This window comes from Pseudorca crassidens, chromosome 2 (genome assembly GCF_039906515.1).
Source record: "Pseudorca crassidens isolate mPseCra1 chromosome 2, mPseCra1.hap1, whole genome shotgun sequence".
Lineage (NCBI taxonomy): Eukaryota > Metazoa > Chordata > Mammalia > Artiodactyla > Delphinidae > Pseudorca > Pseudorca crassidens.
The window spans coordinates 60300740-60326510 of record NC_090297.1 but is presented as its reverse complement, the minus strand read 5'-3'; the positions used below and the strand labels follow the sequence as shown (position 1 = coordinate 60326510).

Genomic DNA, 25771 nt, shown 5'->3' with positions numbered 1-25771 from the left:
TTGATCCTTGAACAACATGGGGGCTAGGGGTGCTGACTCCTCATGCAGTCGAAAATACACCTGTAACTTTACAGTGAGCCCTCCATATCTGCTGGTCCACATACTTGGATCATGCAATACTATAATATGTATTAGTAGAAAAAAATCCTTATATTTATATATATATATATATATATATATATATATAAATGGACCAAACAGTTCAAACTCATGTTGTTCGAGGTTCAACTGTACTATTATAAAAATGGTTTAGTTAATACACAATTTTGTACATCAAAGGCATCTACAAATTACCCAGATCTTTGAATTCATCTTTATTTTAAGCCACCTACTTAACTTAAAGCCCAAGAGCAAGATAACAGCGCATGAAGAAAAAAAAAAAAGTCTGAACTTCACCTTAATTTTCTTTTGTAGTTCAAATGAACATACTATTTTAAACAACATGTGTAACAGAAATCTTATGCCTCCTGACTTACGGGCTATTTTGAGAGCCAGTGACAAAACGATACAAGATATTTACAATTCTCAGAATGTTCTTAAAACGCAAACTACCACTTTAATATTTTTGATTACAATACAATACTACAGCCTTCTACAATGCTCTGACCACGTGATAACAGTATACGAACCAGAATCACAACAGCACTCAAAAAGCACAAATATATTTCCATTCTTTAAGAATTCAACAGAACTAATACCTGGGTAAGTGGGTTAGGAGTAGGCAGGAGTCCACCACCAGGCAGAAGACCTGCCACTGCGTTAGCTGGTGCCAACAGAGACAAAGCCTTAGTCTCATCAGGAATAACTCCTGCAGAGAAACATCCATGCATTAGAACACACTCTTTTGCAAGACAGAAAACACACAAAAACACCCAGAAAATGTCTCCCTGATACACCACCTGAGTTTGTTGAAAGTATTTATGTTCGCTAAAATATAAAGCTTGATTTCTATGATTATTTATCATTAATTTTATGTCAGAATGAAACTTCAATGTGTGAAAATCTGTATCCTTTTTCTCTACAAATGGTTAAGTTTCTAGAGTAAAAAAAAAATAGCACAATACACACTACTTTTTTGTTAACACTGCCAAGATTTCATCACCTGTACTCGATTTTTAAGTCATGAACCAAACGTAAGCAAGCACAGTCGGTTCTCCAGGGGTGTGCTCTCAACTTTCAAAAGCTGTTTTATGAACAACGACTCGTGTCGGCTGCTTCACTATAAAGCACACAGAAAAATCAAGATACACAAGACAAAAAAAGTTTGATTTAGGGGTTAATAATATGGTACAGTTACTATGATTTTCTTTTACACCTACCATACAAATTTTGTAAAAATTAAGAGAAGAAAAGTATGTAAAGGAAATATTCTGTTGGAATCAAGCGTAGGGCTTTTGCTGACTCATGAAAATGAATGTTTCTGAAGGTCTCTGAATACACACAGGATGTGTGTGTGGGAGTGAGTGAGAGAGAAAGAGAGAGAGAATAAGTAAAACAACATGGCACATTCCTTACCTGTATAGTAAAATGCCTTATGTTCCAACATGTGCCATGCTAACCATACCAAAAATGCTGCTACATAGTGTCAGTTGAAAAGCTAGCTTAGCCAAACTCCTAAAGCCAAAAACAACATGTATGTCTGTTTTTAAAGCCTAATCTGTGTATTCAGATAAAATCTAAGGGCCCTAAGACAAATATTTATGTAGACAATTTAAATTCTATCCAACAGCAAAAGCCCTATACAGATGGATTAATCTGTTAATGTGCCCAAGCCCCCAAAATGAGAGTTCAATAATACAATTAAACTACATATTTGCAAATACCAGTAGTATTTCTGTAATACATATTAAGAAACTGCATCTCATCATAAAACATACAATATGTACAGGGCACTTAAGAGAAACTGGATAAGCTGCAGAAGAAAACTGTTGGGTGGTATTTTCAGCAGGGCCTGGTATATAGTTCAGGCTGAACCAGGGAAAAGAACTGTAAAACACAACAACAAAAAAGAAAAACCACTGTTAAATAAAGGTAATGGTTCCTTCCACCTAAACTGAGAAGTGCCGATAATATAAACAAATGTATACTACACAGCACTGTTATCTTGCTTGTGTCAGAGCTGTCATCAATTTAGATACCAAGAGTTATGGAGGGGGGAGGGGGGGAGAAGATCATTTAGATATAGGGCATTAATGCATCATTATTAACAAACCTACAAAGATTATGGGATAATTTTGCATGCAAAATTATGTCTCAAGAGGATAATATTAAGTATCAACATCTTACTAAAATTAGTGCATTTGCAACATTTCTGGCAAACTAAAATCCTCTTGAATTTATTGTGAGACACCTGATAGAAGATCTGCATCCATTAAAAAAAAAGTCATGCATCTGATCCTCTGATTAAAAAAAGACTATTTAAAAATAAAACTACAATTTAAAAATAGCAATGAGGCCCCTCACCAGTTAATTTTCATGCGTCAAGAGTATTTTTTTTTACTGCTGCTTTGATAGAACCATGAAATACTGCATGAATGTGTAGAAACGAAAGAAAAAGAAACAGACAAAAGAAACAAACATTAACCAAGGAACCTAAATAATCCCCAAATCCATTACTATTAAGAGTTCCTTCCAAATCCAGCTATCTCAGTTTTACCAGTTAAGACTATTCCTTACCGTAGACTTTGTGTCTATTGTTCTAAAACACTGACCAAGAACCAACACCAAAGCTTAAGAGCTAAAACCAGGGTGAATGGTGACAAAGGGATTGAGTACATCAGATATTTAGTGGACATAACATTAATACAGCATACCATACCAAAAATTACAGTAATACACTAATAGATTCTGGAACTAAATATTTCTGTAATTCTATATATGTACTCTCTAAATATTTCACTTTCAAAACAGATCCAGAAAAATTATTATGGTCTAAAAATATTTATGAAAGCCAGTTATATGATATACTGTATTATGTTCAGGGCTTGGGAACTATAATACTTAGCCAATAAGAATTCTTTAAATTAAAAGGCTAACTAATGTTTTGTAAATTACTCACATGATTTGACCCTTGTTCCAAAAGCTATGTTCTACATTTTACTTATCCTAAATTTGAATTCTGTAAATTTTCTCTTGGTGATAAGTCTTATCCTACAACAGGCACACTGATATAAAAGAAAATGCTTAATCAAAACATACTAACTCATAAGTTTATCAGCATATATATATTTTAAAACCTTAGAATTGGGCTCATACACTTTAATATCATGGACATAGATTTACTGTTATTATATAGCATGCCTTAACCCAACTATGAATGCAATTTAATTTCTTTAGAAAACCACAGAGGCAATTTTTCTAAGTTTTAAGGACTAGACATTTCACAACTTTTACAAGGAATGGTGTAAATGTTCACATCGGTATTCAAAGATCTAAGATAGCATCTAAAGTTAACAATATCAAGATTCTGCTTCCACTGACCAGTTCACTAAGGAAAGGGGAAAGCATTTATATCCTGGTCAGCATATATGTTAATAAAATCCAGTAGTTGTAACATATTTCAGTGACTTCTTTGACTCAAATTTATAGTTACCAAAAAGCAAATAAAGTAGCAGTACATTGGGAACAAACTAATATATGTCTTAGAAAATTTTACAAAATGGAATTAATAGAGTGCTGTCTTGTCACAGTGGCTTTTTTAGATCCAAAAACCCTGCTCATTATTTTTCTGCCAAATTACTTTAACAGCCTAAAATGTAAAAAGAGAGAAAAATGTAGTTAACAAATGGTTACACCAGGAAAACACCTGGGGGACTTGAGTGCTTGCTGGCCTTTAGTTAATGTCTAGAATCCCCTGTAGCTGCAGAGGACCCACTGTTTTTCAGTCATCTGGAAGAGTTTTGCATTTGCCTTCTCCACTACAAAAATCACACACACAAATAACAGAGAGAAGAATTTATTATTTAGAGATATTCTAGAAAATATAGCAAGAATGAACAAGAAAATCTGGCATAAAAACAAAACACCCAGTGCCCATCTGGCACCTAAGCTATAGGAAATCTTGAACTTTCATAAAAACCAAAATCATTGCGACCCTTGGTATACTGAAATTCAATGTGGGATATATTTTTTAAAGTTATCAGTGAGAAGAATCACTAAGAGGAATCACTAAGGAATAAAACCAACCTGGTCACATTTATTCAAAACAGAAACAACATCATGCATTTATTTGAAGGTTTCTGTGTAAATGTGCATGGCGTGAACTGTTCACCTTCAGGACATTTTCATAAAACAACATTAAATTAACTAAGTAGATATTAGGGATATGGTTTTAATGAACTTAAAAATACTTTAAAATAATGCAAAAGGTTAAATATCTTATAAAAACAGACCTGATTTTGAGTTTTTAAGTTAAAAAGAAAGCCTTCAAGTAAAAATATGGACCACAGTATAACAAGGGTTTCAAAATGTTAATAGCTTAGATTTTTAACATGCTACTAATGCTCACTCTAAAACTACACTGAGGTAGATGGTCATCATAGGATGCCCACATAGGTAGTTAAACAAAGCACAAACCTTCTGCATATGGTACGACTATCAAAGCTCTGTCAACGAATACAGTGTTTGTCAGATGCTGTGCCACAACTGCTGAGTCCGGATCATGGAACTTAACAAAGCAGACTCGGGATGAGACTGGCAAAGGCGAATCACTAAAAAATAAACAGATAACATAAAAGAAGAGAAAAATATCAGCTAAAACAGAAATGAATGATTCACAAATGACACTTGCATTCCAAAAGTAAAAGAGGCAGATAAAAATACATAACTGCACACATATTAGTTAACCAGTTCAAAAATACATGACATTTCCAATAAAGTACTACCCACAGAACTGACCGTAGCAAACTGCACCTAGACAAAAACAATCACTGTTTAAATTTACAATGCATCAAGTTACAAACAGCTTGAAACTATAAAGTCTCAGAGTTTGAACAGGTCACAGAAATGTCAACATTTATTTCATAATAACAATACCAGCCATTTAAAAATACAGGTAACAAATTAGTTTTGGCTTAGAAAACTTTTCATTACAGCTAACTTTTCAGAGTTAAAAACAAAACTTTTTCATTATGGCTAACTTTTCAGAGTTAAAAACAAAACCATTCCATTTTAGGGACATACGAATATTGTGGTAAAGTACACCTATTTGACAATGAGTTTTCTTGATCTGCTACTAAATGCTCTGTCCTCCTGAACCTACAGCATATTAAAACTCCCAGGCATTATAAATAGTTAAGGCTCTCCCACTAGAGCACTTTCACAGAGAAAAAGAAAATTAAGCACACATGGGAATAATACTACACCCCGCCCCCCAATTAGGCAAAATTTCAGTAAGCAAAGTGTCACTCCCCTCGGCAATTGCGTTCTTATATAAAACAAAAACAAGTTGCTACAGTGCAAGCAATGGTAGCTTAAAGATAAGATTAGAAAAAGAGCAGAGTTTTTGCTGTTTTTTAAAAATATAAGATGGTTAAATTTCAGCCACTAAACTCTCTGTGAAAGGGAAAGATTAAATAAACAAAGGCAGGGGTTGCCTTAACACCAAACCAAAAGCTATTTGAAAATCAATACCGTAAGGCAGTAGTAATCATGTCATCCCTGGTTTATATTAGAATCACGGCGGGAGTTGGGGGGGGGGTTGCGGAACTACAATTACATCAAGATCTCTGATGAATGAAGAACTGAGTGCTGCCTTCTTTAATTCTCCCTGACAATTTTAATATGCACCCAGGGTTCAAAGCAAAGCTGTCAATGTATGTATCACAGATATCAAAATGGACTTAAGCCATCTTGTTACAGAAGTTTACTGCAAAATGTTTTTGAAAGGATACAATGTTTTTTCAGTGTAAAGCATCACTGGTCTAAATTAACAATGTTGCACCCAGTATACTGAAAAGAATGCTGTTTCATTAGTTTTAGTACTAAAGCTATATAGCTCTTCGTATTTCTTCCCTGACATCCACATTCTTACCACTAAATTAAAAAGCTCTTTAAACGCTATCATTTTATGTTCTTAACATCTAACACAATGCCTTGGCAGGTAGTGAGCACTTAAATTTCTTAAAAAGTGACCTCTACCATTTCTTTGATACCATCTATTGTCGTTTAACTAAAAGAAAAAGATAATGACTATCAAATATTAGGTTTTTAAAGAATATAAACATAACACTTCTTTTAAAAAAATTAGGGGGCTTCCCTGGTGGCGCAGTGGTTAAAAATCCACCTGCCAATGCAGGGGACACGGGTTCAAGCCCTGATCCAGGGAAGATCCCACATGGCACAGAGCAACTAAGCCTGTGTGCCACAACTGCTGAGCCTGTGCTCTAGAGCCCGTGAGTCATAACTACTGAAGCTTGGGCGCCTAGAGCCCGTGTTCCGCAACAAGAGAAGCCACCGCAATGAGAAGCCTGTGCACTGCAACAAAGAGTAGCCCCCGCTCGCCGCAACTAGAGAAGGCCCGTGCGCAGCAACAGAGACCCAACACAGCCAAAAAATAAAATTTTTTTTTAAAAAATAGGAAAGTATGCCTACATTCTCCCAATGTATTTCTATTTACTTGGCGATCTTAAATAATTCACATTTTTTCTACCCACTCATGTCTGTGCAATATTAGTTGGCTATATCAAACCTGTAAGTGGTGGTGAAGTAAAGATAAAATACAAACAATTTAAATAACACGGAAAAGAGAGTCACAGTAAGACAACTCAGAAGGACAAATAATTAATTTCTCTCCACTTTAAATGGTCTTGTTTAAAACCATTGCTATTTGGTCCCACAAGTATACTGTCATACTTTCTCAGTTAAAATTAATAAAAGAGATGCTAAGATAAAGAATTGATACTGGAAATTAATTTTCATACCCTAGAATTTTGTGCAAGTACCACTGCTACAAATAAGACTGTCTTTACTCCTTATCTTGAAAAATTAATATAGAAGAGGCAGTGCAGCTGAAAAGAACTGAGGAGCAAGACTGGTGGTGATATTGTCTCTACTTTCTTAAGAGTGACCTCTAAGGGTTTTTTCAGAATCTTCTGGGATGCACACATAAAATTCAGATTACTCTTCTCCATCTCAAGCCCACTGAATCTGAGAATCCCTTTTTTTTACGGGAAGGCTCTGATTCTTAACAAGATCCGCAGCTTATACTCGTGCCTGCTAAAGTAGAACTGCTGGTTTGGGTCAGATGTTCTTTCAACCCCCAACTTAATACTGAGCTAACCATTTCTGAGCAGAGAATTTTGAGCTTATAAACAATGCATCTCCTAAACCCTGCAAAACAGCAAGTGTGTGGCAAAGCTAACAACTCTGTTGACCTCATATGCCCTTTCCATCATGTGCTCTTACTCAGTTCTAAAGAAATACAGTAAATTGCTGCATTTATTTAAAAAAATTTTAAAGGTAAACTATGTTCTTTCCCTTACCTAACTATACTAAGTTACTTATATGATCATTAAAGTATCTCTTTTTGGTCGCTGAAAAGTTAGTAATGAATTTATCTGCAGTGTTATAAGTAGCCTTCAGTTACTGCATAACTGGCATATGCATCTCAAGGATCATTACCTGATAAGGACCCCTGTTACATTCTCCACTCTGAAATCCCACTAAAATCAAACATTTGAAGAATACCTACCAGGCGTAAAAGAATGATTCCACTCACAAGTTGTTTGGCTAAATCAAGGAAATTCTGATCAAATGGCAAAAAAGAATCAAAACATTGGGGTTTGAATAATAGTTCTGACACTAGTAGAGGGGCTTGCGTATATAGAACCTATGTGAATTTCAGTTCACTCATTTGTAAAACGGTAAAATACCTTCTTATTCTGAATATGAAAGGACTGAGCAAGATAAAATAGGAAAGCATTTAGCATACAAAAGACAAACCATGTTGAATTTTCAATATGCATTTTAAGAAAAACCAGAATCAAAGTAACCTTTTCTTTTAAAAAGGAAGAATGAGGGAACACTGACATGCTTTCAGATAGCTGTAGGTAGGGCTATCATACTGAAGAGAGGAATAGAATACTATTTCCTGTGAAGACTGTATTATCACTGGGTGAAATTATAAGCCAGCAATTTCTGGCTTAAAGGAACCAAGATATAGATGGTTCAATAATGAAACAAAGGGAGACACCTTCTTGAGGAGGTTGTCAGTGAAATGTCTGGCATAATCCCAGATCCCAGGAATTTTCCCCCCAAACAGGCATGTAGAACTGAAATTAGTTTCAGCAGGTATGTGTTGGGGCTCAGTCATGTAAGTTCTTTAAAAATGCCCCTAGAGGGCTTCCCTGGTGGCGCAGTGGTTGAGAGTCCGCCTGCCGATGCAGGGAACGCGGGTTCATGCCCTGGTCCAGGAAGATCCCACATGCCGGGGAGCGGCTGGGCCCGTGAGCCATGGCCGCTGAGCCTGAGCGTCCGGAGCCTGTGCTCCGCAGCGGGAGAGGCCACAGCAGTGAGAGGCCCGCGTACCGCAAAAAAAAAAAAAAAATTAAAAAAATTAAAAAAATAAATGCCCCAGAGTGATGTTGATGACCCCAAGGGATCTCATTCTAGAAGAAGGGGGGAAGTCAAACTTCTAAGTTGGTGAATGGTGCTACACAGAAAAAGCAGTTAAATGAATAGAGAAGGCAGGGAGCAGGGGTATTGTATTTTTATATAGTGTGATTAGGTGACATTTGAGCAACAAAAGAAAGCATGTCCGTCACGGGCATATCTAGGATAAGAGTTCCAGGTGGATAAGAATACCTTTTGGGAGAAATACACACATACCCATTAAAAGAAAAAAAAAAAAATCAAACACCAAATTTGTTTACAATCAATAGAATTTTAAGTGATCCGAGTTAATTCAATCTTATTCTACAAATAAGAGTAAATTTTTGGAGTATTTTTGGAATGATGAACCCCTTTTAGACTGCTAGGGATTCCATAGCACATTATCCCCAGCAAACTGTTGAAAACTGTAGTGAGCTTTAAAGAAATTGTCAATAAAGTATTTCCAAATTGTGCAGGTCAGATTAGCTACTGAGGCTTAAATTAGTTTAAAAAACAACAAAAACAACAAAGTTAAAATGAACAAAAGCATCTACATTCACACTATTCAAACTGGAAAGGCCACTAGCAGTGTAACATTCACTATATTGTTACCTTATGCATTTTCAGAAGAGAAAATGATCTGTATGTGGGAGCATATATGAAGGAGTCAAAGAGAAAAAGTGTGTCAATATTTATCTATTCCTCCCAATACAGGGGAAAGAATCCTCTTAATGCATAGCACCCCAGATCATGTTACCTGGTGCACAAAACTCTCCTGGTTATAATGGAACCACTCCTTTGACTACAAATCAAAAGCCAGACTCTGTTCCATCATGACTCCCTCTAAGATATGGACCATGTGTTAGGTAAAAGATCCAGTAAACTTCCCACACTTCTTTGTCATCTTTTTATAAAAGTATCATAAAAAGAACACTTTCGAAATAAAAGCATTTTACAGTCAGCACCTATAAAGAAGTTCTTAATGACCTGCTGGACCAGAAATAATTTTTTCATAAATAAATCCAGTATCTCACATACTTTGAGAAACAACATGATTACAATCAAGTCATCGATAATAATCAGATGTGTCACTTTTATTTTCTGCCATTTTACTGTTTATTAATTTCACTAATAATTTAACAAAGGGTATGTTGTGAGAAGATAACAGCAAAACATCTATAAGTTTCTATTATGAAAGCTATTTGTCCTTCATTGTCAAAGCAAATTTCTGTTCAAAATAACTGTAACAAAAACATGTTTGTTCCCAGACTTCTACACTTCATGTAAATTACTCTGAAATCTCCCTCCACATGTATATTCCCTCAAAATTAAAGACAACACAACACTTGCAAACAATAATCATCTGAAAATACTTCAAGTAGAAAGTGATGAAATACAGTAATACTTAAATACCGCAGTATGATCAACTTCCATTAATTATTTGAGAAGTGTACAGAGGTTAACGATTTATTACATCCACAACGGTGGCTTCCTTGAGGATTCCAATTTCCTGTTTAGAACTTAAGTGACATCATAAAACTCTTAAGGTACAGCGGGTACTGAGTACCCACTGACAGTAAAATCTGAATTTTCACTTTTCCCAAAGAGCACTGGACTGTTTTATTATTTCAAATTTTTGCTCTAATATTTATCACATTTTGTCATAGCTTAATTTTTTTCTTTACAATTACTGCACTCATTCAATACTTTTGTGATACAAATAAGAAATGACAGTAGGATAAAAACAAAAACCACATACCCCAAATTAAAAAGTTTAACATTCTACAGAATTCCTTCTGAAGAACAATTCTGAAATATAAATATGTACATTATTTAAACAAAGGAAAACCCAAGGTTTCAGCTATAACTCATTCTCTCATTTTAAAAACTACTCAGGCTCACTGAATTAACTGTCTGTCCAAACGAGTATTAACTCTGAATTATGTTCACTGGGTCAGAATCACTGAACAATATTTAGCATTAAGTGAACAACAGCCTATAAAGTTCAATATCAAATTAACAGAGATGAATATTTTTGTTACTTTCCAAAGAATTCAAACATTTGTTTTTTATAAAGAAATTAACCTATATACAAAATACATCCAGTGGGCAGTTTGTCTTGATTTAAGTGCCCAAAGAACGACCACGCTGGCACAATTTAAGGAAAAAGAAAAAAAAAAGATTAGAAGCGTCTCCTAATCCCCCAAAACCCCGGCCCTGCCTCTCTGCATTATTAATAGGCCTAATGCACAGATTGCTTGCATAAGTAAACGCAATAGCCAACCTCAACTAAAGCAGACCAGCCCAGGGAAGCATGAACAAGGGCCTGCAGGAAATGCTGTGCGTTAGGCCCAGGATGAGGAGGAGTTAGCAAAAACCGTGATGGTGGACGATACTCACTCAGGCGGGAAGAGGCGCAGTTCGTCGATCTTCCCTAGGAAACCGAAGAGGGTCCGCATCTGCTCAGAGCTAGCGCTCGGGGAGACATTAGTCACCTGGATTACCTCGGTGCCGCCGCCTCCGCCGCCGCCGCCGCCGCCCCCCGGCCCGCCGCTGGGGCCCGGGCCCGCAGTGCTGGGGACGATGGTAGTGTTGCTCATGGCGCTACTCGCGTACTCGCTCCTGCTTTAACACATCAAACACACAACAAACAGTGAGAGGGAGGGGGAAGAGGAACCGGTTCGCCGGAGAGGGGACAGGACGGTGTCCGAAGCCGCTGCTGCCGTCGCCGCCGTTTCTCCGCCCCGCCGGTCGCCGCGGGGAACGAAGAGGCCGCGCGAGCTCGACACCACGAGAAAACAAACGGCCTCCCCCACCTCGTTCCAACCACCTTACTCTCGGCCCGAGCTCCCCACAATGCCTTGCGGCGCAAGGGCGCGTCACCCTCGGCTCCGCCCCGTGCCGGCCCAGCAAGCCTCACTCACAGCAGGAGAAACTCGAGGGCCCGCGGTCTCGTGAAAGGAGTCATCTCCATCCCTCTCTGCTCCCTTTTTTTTTTAAAGACAAGAAAAGTGGAAGGCGTTAACTTTTTTTTTTTAAAGCAAGCCTCCACTCCCCGGCAAAAAACTGCATGCACACTTTAGCAACTATTCTTATTAAAAATGCCCACGATATTTATTTCTTTGTACAGAGTATCTTCTACAGATCTGTCCAGTTACTAATGAAATTTACACCCTAGCTATCAAGATTTTCCTCCCTACCACTATAAAATTTTCTAAATCTTTACACACACCTTTGTAACACTGAATTTGTGACGAATTTGCTTTCCCACTAAAATCTTAAAATATATTTTAATGTTACACTCACTAGTGCTTTATAAGCTAATTTCACAAATTCACTCTTTTACACTTGATCTTAGTCAAAAGGCCTAGAAGCGATACAAATTCATTTTAAAGAACATTTTACAGTACCTAAATATGTACAAGTATGTGATCTAAAATTTCTACAGAAAAACCTGCTTTACATGCATATTCTTGCTTAAAATAATTTTGAAGCTTTTGATCATAAAAAGATCCTTGCCTAATTTTTCAACCTCATGTGAATTATTCTCCCACTTTCATCCAGTGTTATCCAATGACTTGCAGTTCCCAAACCTGACAAAATCTTTTATTTCAGTGCCTTTACACAAATTATTAATGACCTCCCTCATTTTATCTAACTGCTATCCCCCATAGGGCCTTCCTTGCCTCACTGACACAACTGCAAGCAGAGTTAGGGTTTCCTTCTCGCCACTCAACAACAGAGGTACATATATTTGTTATACTGACATGTCCCCCACAAAGCTCTGAGTTTTCTGGGTCAGTTTAGGACCTAGCACAATGTCTGTCACATAGTCAATGCCCAATAAATGTGCTGAACACATGCACAAATATGTCTTAATGACTGTCATTTATTCTAAGACAACTGTTAAAAAATTTACTTGATCCTAAATATTTCTGGAGGCCAAAATCTGAGGACGTATACAATATTTTCTTTAGTAAATACTTCTATGGAATAATGCAACTGAGAGTGTAATTTGTTAGAGATTAGAAACTAAAGTTACTGAGAGCCAATTGGCTAGGTTTTCTTACTAGTTACGTCATTTCTGCTAGTTCTCATACAAAGGGATGGGTAGGTTGAATATACACCTAGCAAAATTACAAATTACAATTAACTGCATGTCATTCATAAATGTGTACCTGTGAATATAAAAGATGCCAGATAATTAATTTTCTTATTTTGAATCAGACATATGTCACTGTCAAATACAGATTCTTAACAGTTTGATAAAGTTAATTAGTATATCAGTACCCACAAAATGAAGGCCTCCACAGTAGCCCAGCCCACGTAACAAATCTAAACCTAAGTCAGCCAGCACTTACAGGAAACACCTGTCAAGGAAACCTAACAGCAAATCGCAATCTTCCAACTCAGTTTTAGCTAGATTACCGTGCCCTAGAATATAGGACCTGCTAGCCTTATGAAGAAATTCTCCACCTCTTGGCCAATGCTTCTTCTAATTCTTTATAAAACTCCCTCTTGCCCAAAATCCCTTGTGAAGAGTGCTCCATGCTTGCCAGGCACTGTACTCTCCCAATCCATGGATTGTTTTCCTTTGAATAAATGGCATCAAACATCTTACTAAATTGTTTCAGTTTTGTCACTTGATACGTTTAACTCTTATTAGAAGTGGCTATGATGTTCTATGACAAAAGGGCAAATAATACAGGGGCAGGGTTCATGCCTGTCTTTTTTTTTTTTTAATGTTAACATCTTTTTATTCTCTGTGGTGGATACACAGAAATCTTTTCTATTATTCCACACTTTTCTGTATGTTTGACATATTACATAATTAAAATTACAAATTCAAGCCAAAGAAAAACATAGTTCTGTGATAAGATAAATCTTTTAAGTCCTCAGAAACCAGGTTATACATAAAAACTTACTGAACACACAAATAGATGGTGCTTCCATATGGAGAAACAGTGGCAAAAAAAAAATCGTTCTAATGAGGATTTCTGAATATTTTACTTTCAAATCATCTAGCAGCTAAAAAAAAATACTGGACTTACAGCCAGAAGACTGGCTTAAAATAAAATACTACCTTGTTATTAATTAAGTGTGATTTGAGAAAATTTCACTTCACTTCTAAGAACCTACTTCAGTCAAAAGCTGAGTGAGGAGCTGAATCATAATTTTGAAGATCCTTTTAGGTCTAATAAATAGATTAAATAACTAGGTACCTACCTTGTGTTATTATTGTCTGTTTCCCATAGAAATGAAATAGCTAAAGGCAAATAACTAATATATGAAAGCAAATAAATGTATCCAATCTATACTAGTATTAAATCACTTTAGGTTTATTTAGGCTCCCAATTGAACAAGACTATAAAAAGTACAGAACCTGGACACAAGTATCATGCCTGTCTTATTTACTTTAACCCCAGTATCATGAAAATGTTAAAAAAAAAAAAGCCTCACAAATTCCTTCAAATATTATTATGCCCCTGCTATGTTTCAGGATTTTCCTAGCCCCTAGAAATACAGCAGAGAAAAAAGATAGGCAATGTTCTGATCTCATGAAACGCCAGGTTCGGTATGGCAAACTCTCAATACAAAAACAAAGACGTAAGGGAGTAATGTGCTGTGATGAAAATAAACCAGGATAGGAAATGGGGGAGAAGGTGTTATCTGAGCTGAAACTTTATTAAGAGGAGGAAGCAAAGCAATCCAAGCAGAGGAAATAGCCAATTAGAAAGGTACTCAGGGTGAGAATAAGTTTGAAGCTTTCAAGGAAAGTAGGAAGACCATTTTCTTTGTTGATTAAAAGCTTTACAGTTTATATTTCAGAGAGAGACTTATAAGAAAATCCTGTATCATGTGGAAAGTGAAGTGAAAGAAGCATGCACAGGGAAGAGCCACCTGCTTATTTTTGGGAGTGGGTTTGGGAAGGCTTCCAGTTATATTTGAATGAAAATTATTACCAATCTCACTAATGGTTGATGCTATTTCCAAAGCAAAAAGTAACCTGTCATTTTGGCCTCTTTAGTCATATTATGGCCTATTAGTCATGTTTGGCCTATACATGCATATTATAGTGCATAATTTCTGATAGGCTTTTGAAATATGAAAAATAAGATTCCCGATAGTAGTGCCCTATTGCTCACAGGTGGGGAACTGCTACTACCACCACACTTCTAAGAAAAATTTAAAGAGGTGCTTGATATTGGAAAGAAAGTCTCTCAAAGAATATTAGAGAATACTACTTTATGCAAATCCTCAAAACAGTACCAATCCTATCAGTTATAATGAACAAGCTTTAGTTCTTTCCAGTATCAAGGTTCTAAAAGATCTCACGTATAAAAGAATGAAACTACACCCCTATCTTATACCACTCACAAAAATTAATTTGAAATGGACTAAAGACTTAAATGTAACACCTGAAACAATAAAACTCCTAGAAGAAAACATAGGAAAAACGTTCCCTGATGTAGGACTTGGGAACGATATTTTGAAAGTCGAAAGCATAAGCAACAAAATTAAAAATAAACAAGTGGGACTACATCAAACTAAAAAGCTTCTGTACAGCAAAGAAAACCATCAACAAAATGAAAAGACAACCTATGGAATAGGAGAAAATATGTACAAACCATATATCTGATAAGGGGTTAATAACTAAAATATACAGGGAACTCCAAAACACCTCACATCTGTTTGAATGACTAGCATTAAAAAGGCTAGAGATAACAAAAGTTGAGGAGGACGTGGAGAAAAGGGAACCCTTGGGCACTACTGGTAGGAATGTAAATTGGTGCAGCCACTATGGAAACAGAAACACCATGTTGAGATGTCTGTATCCCCATGTTCATAGCAGCATTATATACAATAGCCAAGACATGGAAAGTGTCCATCGATGGATGAATAAAGAAGTTATATCTAAAAAACAAAGAAACAAACAAAACTAAACTCACAGAAAAAGAGATCAGATATGTGGTTATCAGAGGTGGGGGTGAAGGGAGGGAGAATGAGAAGAAGGTGTTCAAGTGGTACAAACTTCCAGTTATAAGATAAATAAGTACTTGTGATATAATGTATGACATAAGTATACTTAACAATGCTGGATGATATATATGAAAGTTTCTGAGAGAATAAATTCTAAGCATTCTCATCACAAGGAAATAGGTTTTTTTTCTTTTTCTTTTATTTTCTATCTATATGTGATGATGGATATTAACTAATTTTGTTGTAATCATTTCAAGATATAGGTAATTAAAATTGTGATGCTGTACACTTAAAACTTATACAGTGCTGTATGTCAATTATATCTCAATAAAACTGGGAAAAAGAACAATTGCAATAAAGATATTTCTAAGGAAAAGAAAAAGACCTCATGTATTTAAATGGAAATTCTTTAATTAAAAGATAGAATAGCCACAGGTATGTACAATAACTCTACCCACTGGACACCATGTTCCCAGTTGGGTAAGTCAACTTACCTGTTACTGTTAGCCACCTTTGTTCACACTACTGGAAAAGATTGTAGAGTCCTCTACATCAGGGGTTCCCAATCCCCTGGCCACACGGCTACGGGTTCATGGCCTCTTAGGAACCAGGTCGCACAGCAGGAGGTGAGCAGCAGGCAAGGGAGCGAAGCTTCATCTGTATTTACAGCCGCTCCCCGTTGTTTGTTGTTCGCATCACCACCTGAGCCCCGTCTCCTGTCAGATCAGCAACGGCATTAGATTCTCATAGGAGTGCAAACCCTACTGTGAACTGCGCATGCGAAGGATCTAGGTTGCATGTTCCTTATGAGAATCTAATGCCTGATGATCTGAGGTGGAGCTGAGGCAGTGATGCTAGCACTGGGGAGTGGCTGCAAATACAGATTATCATTAGCAGAGAGGTTTGACTGCACAGAGACCATAATAAGTCAATTGCTTGCATACTCATATCAAAACCCTATCAGTCAGTGGCAAGTGACAATTAAGCTGCATCTTACAGAGTAGACTGGACATAAGCAACACACTTCAGGTGTCACTGTCTCCCACTACCCCCAGATGGGACCACCTAGTTGCAGGAAAACAAGCTCAGGGGTCCTGAGCTCAGGGGTCCTGATTCTGCATTATGGTGAGTTGTATAATTATTTCCTTATATATTACAATGTAATAATAATAAAGTGTACAATAAATGTAGTGTGCTTGAATCATCCCGAAACCACCCCTCCCCCCCCACCCCCCAACCCCTGGTGTGTGGAAAAATTGTCTTCCATGAAACCGGTCCCTGATGCCAAAAAGGTTGGGGACCGCTGCCGTAAATTGACATAATTTTGCAAATCTGCACAAGCAACAGGTCTTTTACCAAATTAGTTGTTAAGCAGCTCTTTCCCTCTACCAAATATACTCTTTGAGGACAGGGAAGGCAATGTATTCATCTCTGTGTTTCTGATATCCAACAATATTTTACTGGAACAAAGTAAGCATTTGACAAAAACTTACTTACTGAGTATCATCTGTGTGCTAGAAGCTTTACAAATGCCTTACACAATCTACTCAACAAAGGCTTGGTGAATGAAGGCAGGAATGCATTTGTTAGATTTACAAGGAAGTTTGGTTGAGAAACTCTCAAAGTATTTGGCTATACATTTTCCCCCCATAGCTATAGAAAGCAGTAAGAAAAACATGGGAAATAAATCACTGCTTACAAACCATAACTTAAAAAAAACAAACTTACCTGCAGATCTGTTTTGTTTTTCTACTTCTACAAATTAGGTAATTGTATTTCTCTTCTATTTCTATTAATTGGATGATTCTATAATGATTAGTATCTACTTCAAAATCATAATTATAAATCCCACACTCCCTTTTCTGCTCCATCTAAAACGAAGGGGAGAGACTAAAGGATAAGTCAGCATTAGGGGGCTAATGGACAGAATGATGGACAGACACACACCAGAACAGAAAAAGTCTACTTACTTCCAAATACTTGTTTTGTTAACTTATATTGTCTGTCAATAGCAGAAATTCTATATCTACATTTTAAAATTGACAGCACAGGGTCTGTGAACACCTTGAAACTGTGGGCAAAAATCTGTATTTTTCATTTTATTTTTCAAAGTTTGTTTTTATGATTAACATAGAGAGAAAAGGAGTTAGAGCATTAGGATACTATTGCCTAAAGCCACATGCACAGTACTCTCAGCTGTGGTCCATACAACCACAATCAATTTATTTGTAACAGATTTATTGGCGTTTGGATTGAATAGGGTCAACAGAAATATTTGGAGGGGAAAGCTCCAGGTACTGACTACTCACTACCTATCCTCTATGTTATATGAGAATTTTTTACTCTCAACTGAGAAAAGGCCATTTGAGGGACTGCTTCATAATCTTAAAAAAAAAGTGAAAAAAAAATCCAGTACTTATATGTATCTTTATTCTAAGTAAATAGTTTCAAGCATTTTAATACTAGAGAGTTTTCCCTGATCAAGGAATTAGACATCTGTACAATTTGAGCTCTTTTTCCCCTTACGCTATAAAATTAACTTTCTCATCATGAAGGAAAATTATTTCTAAAGAGTCTTATGAAACTGGTAAAACCGAAAGTGTACTCAACTCAGTAATTTGAGGATCTACATTAACTGAATGCTTTTAAAATGTGCTTTAATCCTCACAACACTTAAAAGGTGCTACAGTGATTAAGAATGCAGGCCTAGAGTCAAACCAAAGGGGCTCTGCCACAATTAAGGTATTTGCAATCTTTGGCTCATTACTTTGTGCTTCAATTTCCTCATTTGAACAATGAGGATAATAATAATTTCCAACTCACTGGGTTCTTTTCTGGATGAAGTGAGAATACAAATGCTTAGAAAACATAAATATCAACTACTATTATTATCCCTAATCTACAATTTAAAAACTTTCAGTTTGAAAAATGTTTACCTCAACTGTGTTCCACTTTATACCATCACTCTATTTTAGGCTAGTATCTTGGACTATTACTACTTCATCATTTACATGAAAGATATGAATCAAGAGTTAATTTATACAGTGAGAGGAGTTTCTTAAGATCCCACATTTTAATATAGGCTTTTGGTGGCATATATTTTTTTAAAAAGATTATAAAATAATAAATGCAAAATGTAAAATATTAAAACTATATGTGTAAAAAAGTAGAAGTCCCTCATTCCCATTCCCCATGCATGTTCTCAACTACTGTTAACAGGCAATGTGAACCTCAATTTCCTTACGTGAAAAATGGAGATAATGATACCACTTAAAGTTTTTAAGATTAGAAACATTATGGATATGAAACACCTAGCACAGTGCCCAAGACATAGGTACTCAACAAATGCTTTATACCATTACAAGAAAGTCTGTGTTCCACTTCCTCTTCTCTTCAACAGGTGAATAATAACAATAATACTTCTGGTCTAACCTTAGAGCATTACCGTCAAATGTGAAAATACTTCGTAAGTGGTAGTAAACATGTGAAGTATACTATTATTAGATGCTCTTTCTCCTTTAAGAGGCTGCTGCAATGGAAACATGATGACAGATTTCAGATTTTCATATTCATTTTGTTCCTAAAGCAGCACTTTACCAATAGCACGTGTAGATAGATGACAGCTAAACAAAACATTCCTTTTTTGATAAAACACAATGCTTCATGGAAAACTCTTGCTAGGAAGGCTTCAATTACTTTTCCATATTTTTAGAGCAAGATTGCTATTCTAATTTTCAAAAGACAAACAACTCCACATATGCTTGATCAATCTTAAAAGTACTGTGAAAAAAAAAAAAGTACTGTGACATGGGTTGGAGCAACAGACTATCAAATAACCAAAGCACCGATTAAAAAAAAAAGCAAAATATTAGTAAATACACAAAACAATCTGAATTTTTGATACACGCTAAAGCGAAAGGCCACAATGCTTTTTTCCTTCAATTTCCATCTCAGCCACTTTTAACTATGAACTGCAGTTAGTTTCAAGCCACAATTAGCTCATGGTGAAGTCTAAAGCACGTGGAGACACTGATCAAATAATTATTTTGAAGGAAGGAAGAGATAGTGGAAAGGTAACTTTTTAGGAAACGAGGAATCAAAAGAGAAGCAAAAAGGTCAGGAGCTCTATAATGGAAAAATATCAAAGCTTTATTAACGGCAGATAAATTTAGTGATGAGTGCAAAACATGTATCTCTACAAAGATGAAGAGCAAAAGCTCTGGGTTCACAGATTTGCACTGTGGAGACCAAGTATTTAAATGTTCACTAGTATTTCAACCCCCCCAATAATAGTACCCAAATCACCTAAGTATATGTAACTGTGATATTTTAAAGGATGGAAAAAAAAAATGATGTAGAAAAAAAGTAGTGGACACTCTTGAAGGTATTTTGAAAGTTAAGCTAATATTTTTCTTAATTGCGAGTATAAATACTCCACCTCCAAATTTAACAAATTTTTAAATAAAAATCTATCAATTGTGAATGTCAACAAACTATCAAATTATTACTATTTCCCCCGTATCAACTTCAGTTGGTACTAAGAATAAAGTCTCAGGGGCCATATCTTGTCTCATTAAAACTGTTGGGGACGTTTGCTTATACAGAACTTTTACCATGTATAATTATTTAATGTCTCTTTTTGAAGTATTGAGCAAATGGAGTTGCAAGCCAAATCCATTTGAATAAAAATGTTGGCAGCGGTGATATAAAGTCAAATTTTAAAATAGTGGATTTTGATTAAAATGATTTTTCTTTAAACAGATTTATTTGGTACTGGTTTTGTATCTGTTAACACAAAGAAAGGATAGTATTATGAAGTACATTCTCAGATTTGGTGCCCTAATTTTATCTCTGTATAACTTTACTACTTTAAACAAATTCATAAAACCTATACAATTGATGTTAAAATTAAGACTTGAAATCACATAACACATTAATCTTGGAAAAACGATCAAGAAAACAGCTATTAAATGTTAGAAGTAAGAATCACTAGGGATAATGGGAAATATTTTCAGCTGATTTTAGAAAAAGAAATAATACCATAAGTGCTTTTTATTTAGTGACATAAGCGACTGCTTTATAACCACCACCTGTGTTTTAGCTTTTTTTAACAGACTATAAACAAACAAAAAAACTAAAAGTAATTAAGATAAAAAAACTTTAAAAAAAACTACTTCTTCCACTTCATGTGAAAAACATTAGCAAAGTAAAAGCCTTTTTGTAAGAGGAAAGTAAAAATATTTTCCTAAAGCTAGTGGACTGTAATCCTTTTACACTGAAAGTAGAGAGAAACAGAAGACAACATTTATATCAAATATTAAACCTCCTAGAGCAAGCTCACTGCTTCCTAATTCAAAAGTAAGAAAGGGAAGCACAGGGAACATACAAAGGATGTACAAATGAATAATCTAAAATAAAATGCACCGTCTCCAGAAAAAATTACCACACAAAGTTCCAATGACAACAAAATACAATTCAAGCCACATTTGAAACTATGAATAAATAGGCAAAATATGTACTACCTTCAAGGAAACAGCATGTTTTCTACTGACTACTTTTAAGTTGGCAGTTATAAGCCTAAATGGAAATCAAATGGGCAAAATGCAATTTTCAAAGGAAACTAATGATGTGTAACAAGCACCATTAAAGTTGAATATTTAAAACACGACGAGTCCATGTGCAATATAATTTTGCTCTCAATTTTGATAATTCAAACCAACTTATTTATAGAGTAAGGACAAACACAGAAAGAAAACTTTGAATAATAAGCATATAAGAATGTAAAAAATTCAACTCAAAGAATACTTAATAAGCAATATATGTTAGGTCCAACAGCTCCAGTCAATAATGACAGTGTTAAAAAGTAGAATGTTCTCTCAATAAATAACGTTAGCATAAAACAGCAGTTCTCACAGATAAGGCAACGTTCTGAAAGGTGAACATTATACTGATTCAGTATAGGCTAAATCTAAATCTCCTATTTTACAGAAAAAGAAAACTTCCTAGAGATGTCTGCAATCAAATTCACTTTGCTCCTGATGACATTAAAAAAAATTGTGCTCAAAAATTTGCACAAATTAATACCATTTTCCTTTGCCACAATTTCTCAATTTGCCTCAATAAATTCATCTTACCAATTGTAGCTTTCAATTTTGAAAATATTTAACATGTAGCAATGTTCATAATAACACAGCCATGTTTTAAAATGTCTTATTAAATTTTAATGGTAGTGATAAGCTGCTCTATCTTACTTTGATAAGTCATACTTTCTGTTATGAAACAGAACAGCATTCTTTGGCCGATACAATTCTTAGGGTCAATGTATTTTTGGTTTCTTCACTTTCTGTTTTCATTTAGCAAATCTAGAAGAGTGAAACCTTCCATACTTTAATAAAATGAATATAATAAACAGTAGCTAGGCAAATTCTGTTACAAATGGCAGCTATGCAGTAGTCTCCAGCCCCTACACAGGAGATATCCGTTTCATATTATTTTAATAATCCATCTTTTTTTTAAAATAAACAAATACTTCAGCTTCAATGCTCATGTTGAAAAAGGTTCGGATCTTTTGTTTTAATGCATTCTTTCGAAAGTAATACAATGAATATACAGTGTTAATTCCCACGAATATAACTATATATAATTACACTTTCTCATAAAGAAGCTCAATTAAGTTGATAAGCTTTCAGTTTGCATGAGTTTGAGATGAAACATGATTTTCCTGATTGCATGAGGTAATAATTTTCACCCTCACTTGTTCAATCTGCACTTGCTACAGAGGTACAATACACAGTGTAATACAGATATATACTTGTAAAATTTTTATACATGTCAGTTTGTTATCTATTGAAGTTTACCACAAGAGTGCAGTCACTTGGATTTTTCAGAATTACTCTGCCATTAATCAGGACATGCTTCTCTTATACAAAATGCAACAATGTTTCAACATAATACTATAATTAAATGTCAATAATGAAATATTTAACTTCAAGTAGAAGCACAATAAATCAAAAAACTGTATCTTCCTTATAATTAAAAAAAATTGAACTAAAGAAGAATCTATTGTAGGGGGAGAGGTGGCTACTGTAAAATTTTACACTTGAGTAAATAATCCTCCAAAGGTAGGCTGCTACATCCTACAAAAGAGAAAAAGGGTTTTCTCTAGTAAATAATTACCTCCTAAAACATAATTGAAGTCTCCCTAAAAATGGTTCGAAGACAAATGTTGAAAATGGTGAAATAAAAGCCACTAGGGAAATCATAATGATTAATAAGAAAGGTTTTAGAGAGAGAGATCCATCTAGGTTCAAAGGCCTGGTCATACCACTTATAGAAACTTACGACTTTTGGCAAGTTTCTTAATCCTTTTTAGCCTTAATTTCTTCACCTGTAAAATTGATCCTTGTGCTAAATAAGAGATAGTAAAAGAGGTATTATCAGCACTGAGCCTGATACTTAGGGCCCAATAAGGTAACTATAATGATTATTGTCAAGACAAACTTGGGTCGGGGGTGTTTATTAGCGACCTTGCAAAAACTGCTATGTTCCTTGCTTTAAAACCCACTCTGTTTGATAGTGTAATTACTGGTAGTTTTCTGCTGTTCACTTTCAATGCAAAGGACTCCATAGAATTAAGAAGAAAAATAATCGAGGGGGTCAGGGTTTAGAAACCTAATTTTACGGCTGGCAAGAACGTGGACTCAGGCAAAACCGTGTGCGCTGCAGAATTTGTTAGCTGGCCGTCATATTACCTTTTAATTACCCTAATGATCCCCAGCCGAGCTGATGGGGAGTTAAAAGGATATCTCCAGGGGAAGGCTTTTTAAAACAAAATTACTTTAGGCAAAACAAAAGTCTAGCACCCAGGACAATACTAAAGAGGATGAGTTATTAATTACTTATTGAATGACTCACTAAAGCTGTATATTTCAGGCAGAAACTAACTGTCTAAGATATACGACTTACTGCACAAAATTTTCATTTTCCATTCTGAACTGGATGGAATCCGTTTCCTCACCAAGCTCTCAATATTTAAAACTTCATCTTTGCTTAATTATTTCAAAAAACCCGAATGAGATAGGAAATGATTAACCCTACATTAATGAAAAAGGAGTGAGCTTTAAAAGCTGTCAAGTAAACTGTCTAAAGTTACACAGTTTGTAAGCTACAGAAGGACCTGGGATTCGAACTCGTAGCTCTCGGGCTCCGAAATCTAAGCTTTTCTCGCTACACTCAAGCTTGCGCTTCCACTTGGCTTCCCTAAACCGTCCGGTAGAGAGAACGTTCATTATGAAGCTTTTTTTTTCTTTTTTCTTTTTTTGTGTTTCCTTCTCTGTTGCCAACCCTTCCATTTCACACTACCTCCTATGTTGGGCTACGAATTCCATACAACAACAATCGAGGTGCACTAAGGCTAGGAGTCGGAGTATAGACCCAAAGAACAGAAATTGGTTTTACTTCCTACGCGGAATGGAGGTCTGGCGCCAGCACCAAAAGCGACAAACAGGCAGGGGTCCAGAGAGGCTGCAGACCGCGCCCAGGTCTCAAGTTTTAGTCAAGGCCCACGTTCCGGCCAGGCGAGGGGAGCAGAGAAGGTTATCCTTTCTTGACACCCTCGCCGCCGCGGGAGCACAGAAGAGTAGGTTGGAGTCTCAGTAATAGTGCCCACAATAAATTCAAACCCGCTCTTCAGCCCGTTAAACGCACTTACTTGAGCGAAGTAATTTCCAAGACACAAGGCCGGCACCGGCAACGGGAAGGGCCCCTCGGTCCTCCTGCCCCAGACGCTGGCGGTGACGACAGCCGAGCCGCGCCGCCGAAAGCGAAGGCCCAGCGCACGGAGCGCGCGCTCCCGACAGGGGCTGGGCGGCTCCGCGGCGCCACCTTTAAGCGTCACTGGTGGGGCTCTGCTTCTGAACACCCGGGTTCGAACATGTCGCGGCTGAAGGGAGTAGCTGGGCGGGATCCCCGAGCGGGGTTCCGAGCTGAGAGGAGAGACCGCGGTGCCTCCGTACCCCAGGGGCTATTAAAGGCGGCGAGGAAGAGCGGGCAGTTAAACCTGTCGGGCCGCAACCTCAGTGAAGGTAAGATCCAGAGGTACGACCCGATTGTGCGACCTCGCAGAAAGCACTTGCCCCACGTAGCCTCCCTTTCCTCTGGCCTGGGTTTGGCCGCCTTTTGCCCAGGCTCCTAGCCAGGATCCCGGTGCTCGAATTCAGGCACTCATAACATTTCCACTGGTTCGGTCAGCTCGTTCGGTTCCTCCTTTCGCTCCAGGAGTGTCTGGTGCAGGGAATGTGCTGGGAATACGGTCAAAATTTAAACGGGTTGCTTTCTGGGATTCCTGCATTCTATGGAATAACAACATAATGTTTGACTAAATTAGCTATCAAGTGATGGGCACATGCTTTGTTTCTTTGGTCCTCTGTTCCTCCTCTTAATTTAATCACTTAGGGCAGTTATCAGCGCTAAAATTCTGTATTTTATCTGCTCCTTTGTGAACTAAGTGAATGTCACTGTTCTCTATCAAGACCATTTTCTGTGTGCAACTGGACAGGAGGAAATACAAGGAATAATGAACATTATCCTAAATTGAAGATCAAGATGGATGCCATACTGAGTGAATTTGGGGCCATCCTGAAAATCTGGTAAAGATAAAAAGCACAAATCTGGACACCATGAACGAATAATAGCCAGATGCTCTTCTGATTTTCTGTTGTATACGGGAGGGAGTGGGAAGTGGGGAGAGAGAGATTATGGCATTCCTCCTGTTTTCCTCTACTTATATTTAGGTTTAAGGCTACCTGGGATTAAAAGCTTCCATTTCCTTGTAATGATTGCTTTTTTTATTGTGCCATGTATAGAGTTGACCATGCAAGCAAATACTTGCTGAATGAATGAAAGGGTATATGACAAAATCTCTGCTCTACCTAGAAAAGCTTTTAATCAATGGGGACATTAGTATTCTAAAACTACAGATGTGCATATACACTTGCTTTTTCCAAAGCCTGGAACTTTCTACATGATACCTGACTAGGGTTCACTCTGCTTCCTGTAGGACTCTGCTCAGATAGGCCCTTCCTAACTACCCTATCTAAATACCATTGCTAACGTGTATTCTCTGTTTTTTAATAGCATTTATTACTATCAGAATTTATATTATATATTTGTTTATTGTCTTCTATCCTCTGCTAGAGTATTA

General features: G+C 36.5%; 2 protein-coding genes across 12 annotated transcripts in view; one reads left to right on the top strand and one right to left on the bottom strand.

Moving 5' to 3' along the window:
- The window catches only part of SRSF11 (serine and arginine rich splicing factor 11), a 53678-nt gene extending 29280 nt beyond the window's left edge, over positions 1–24398 (bottom strand). Inside the window, exons 1-6 of one of the 11 annotated variants that reach the window (XM_067726551.1) lie at positions 24281–24395; positions 16065–16286; positions 11514–11576; positions 10990–11211; positions 4576–4709; positions 699–808 (exon numbers count right to left, since the gene is read on the bottom strand). In XM_067726551.1, coding sequence (XP_067582652.1) covers positions 699–808; positions 4576–4709; positions 10990–11211; positions 11514–11563 — 516 coding nt within the window. In that variant the 5' untranslated portion in view covers positions 11564–11576; positions 16065–16286; positions 24281–24395. The other 10 variants (XM_067726554.1, XM_067726553.1, XM_067726552.1 and 7 more) reach the window with 10 other exon arrangements.
- Positions 24399–24414: 16 nt separating this feature from the next.
- Positions 24415–25771, top strand: part of LRRC40 (leucine rich repeat containing 40) — a 55952-nt gene continuing 54595 nt past the window's right edge. The window contains exon 1 of the mRNA XM_067726545.1: positions 24415–24653. Coding sequence (XP_067582646.1) covers positions 24503–24653 — 151 coding nt within the window. The 5' untranslated portion in view covers positions 24415–24502. The remainder of the gene's footprint in view (positions 24654–25771) is intronic.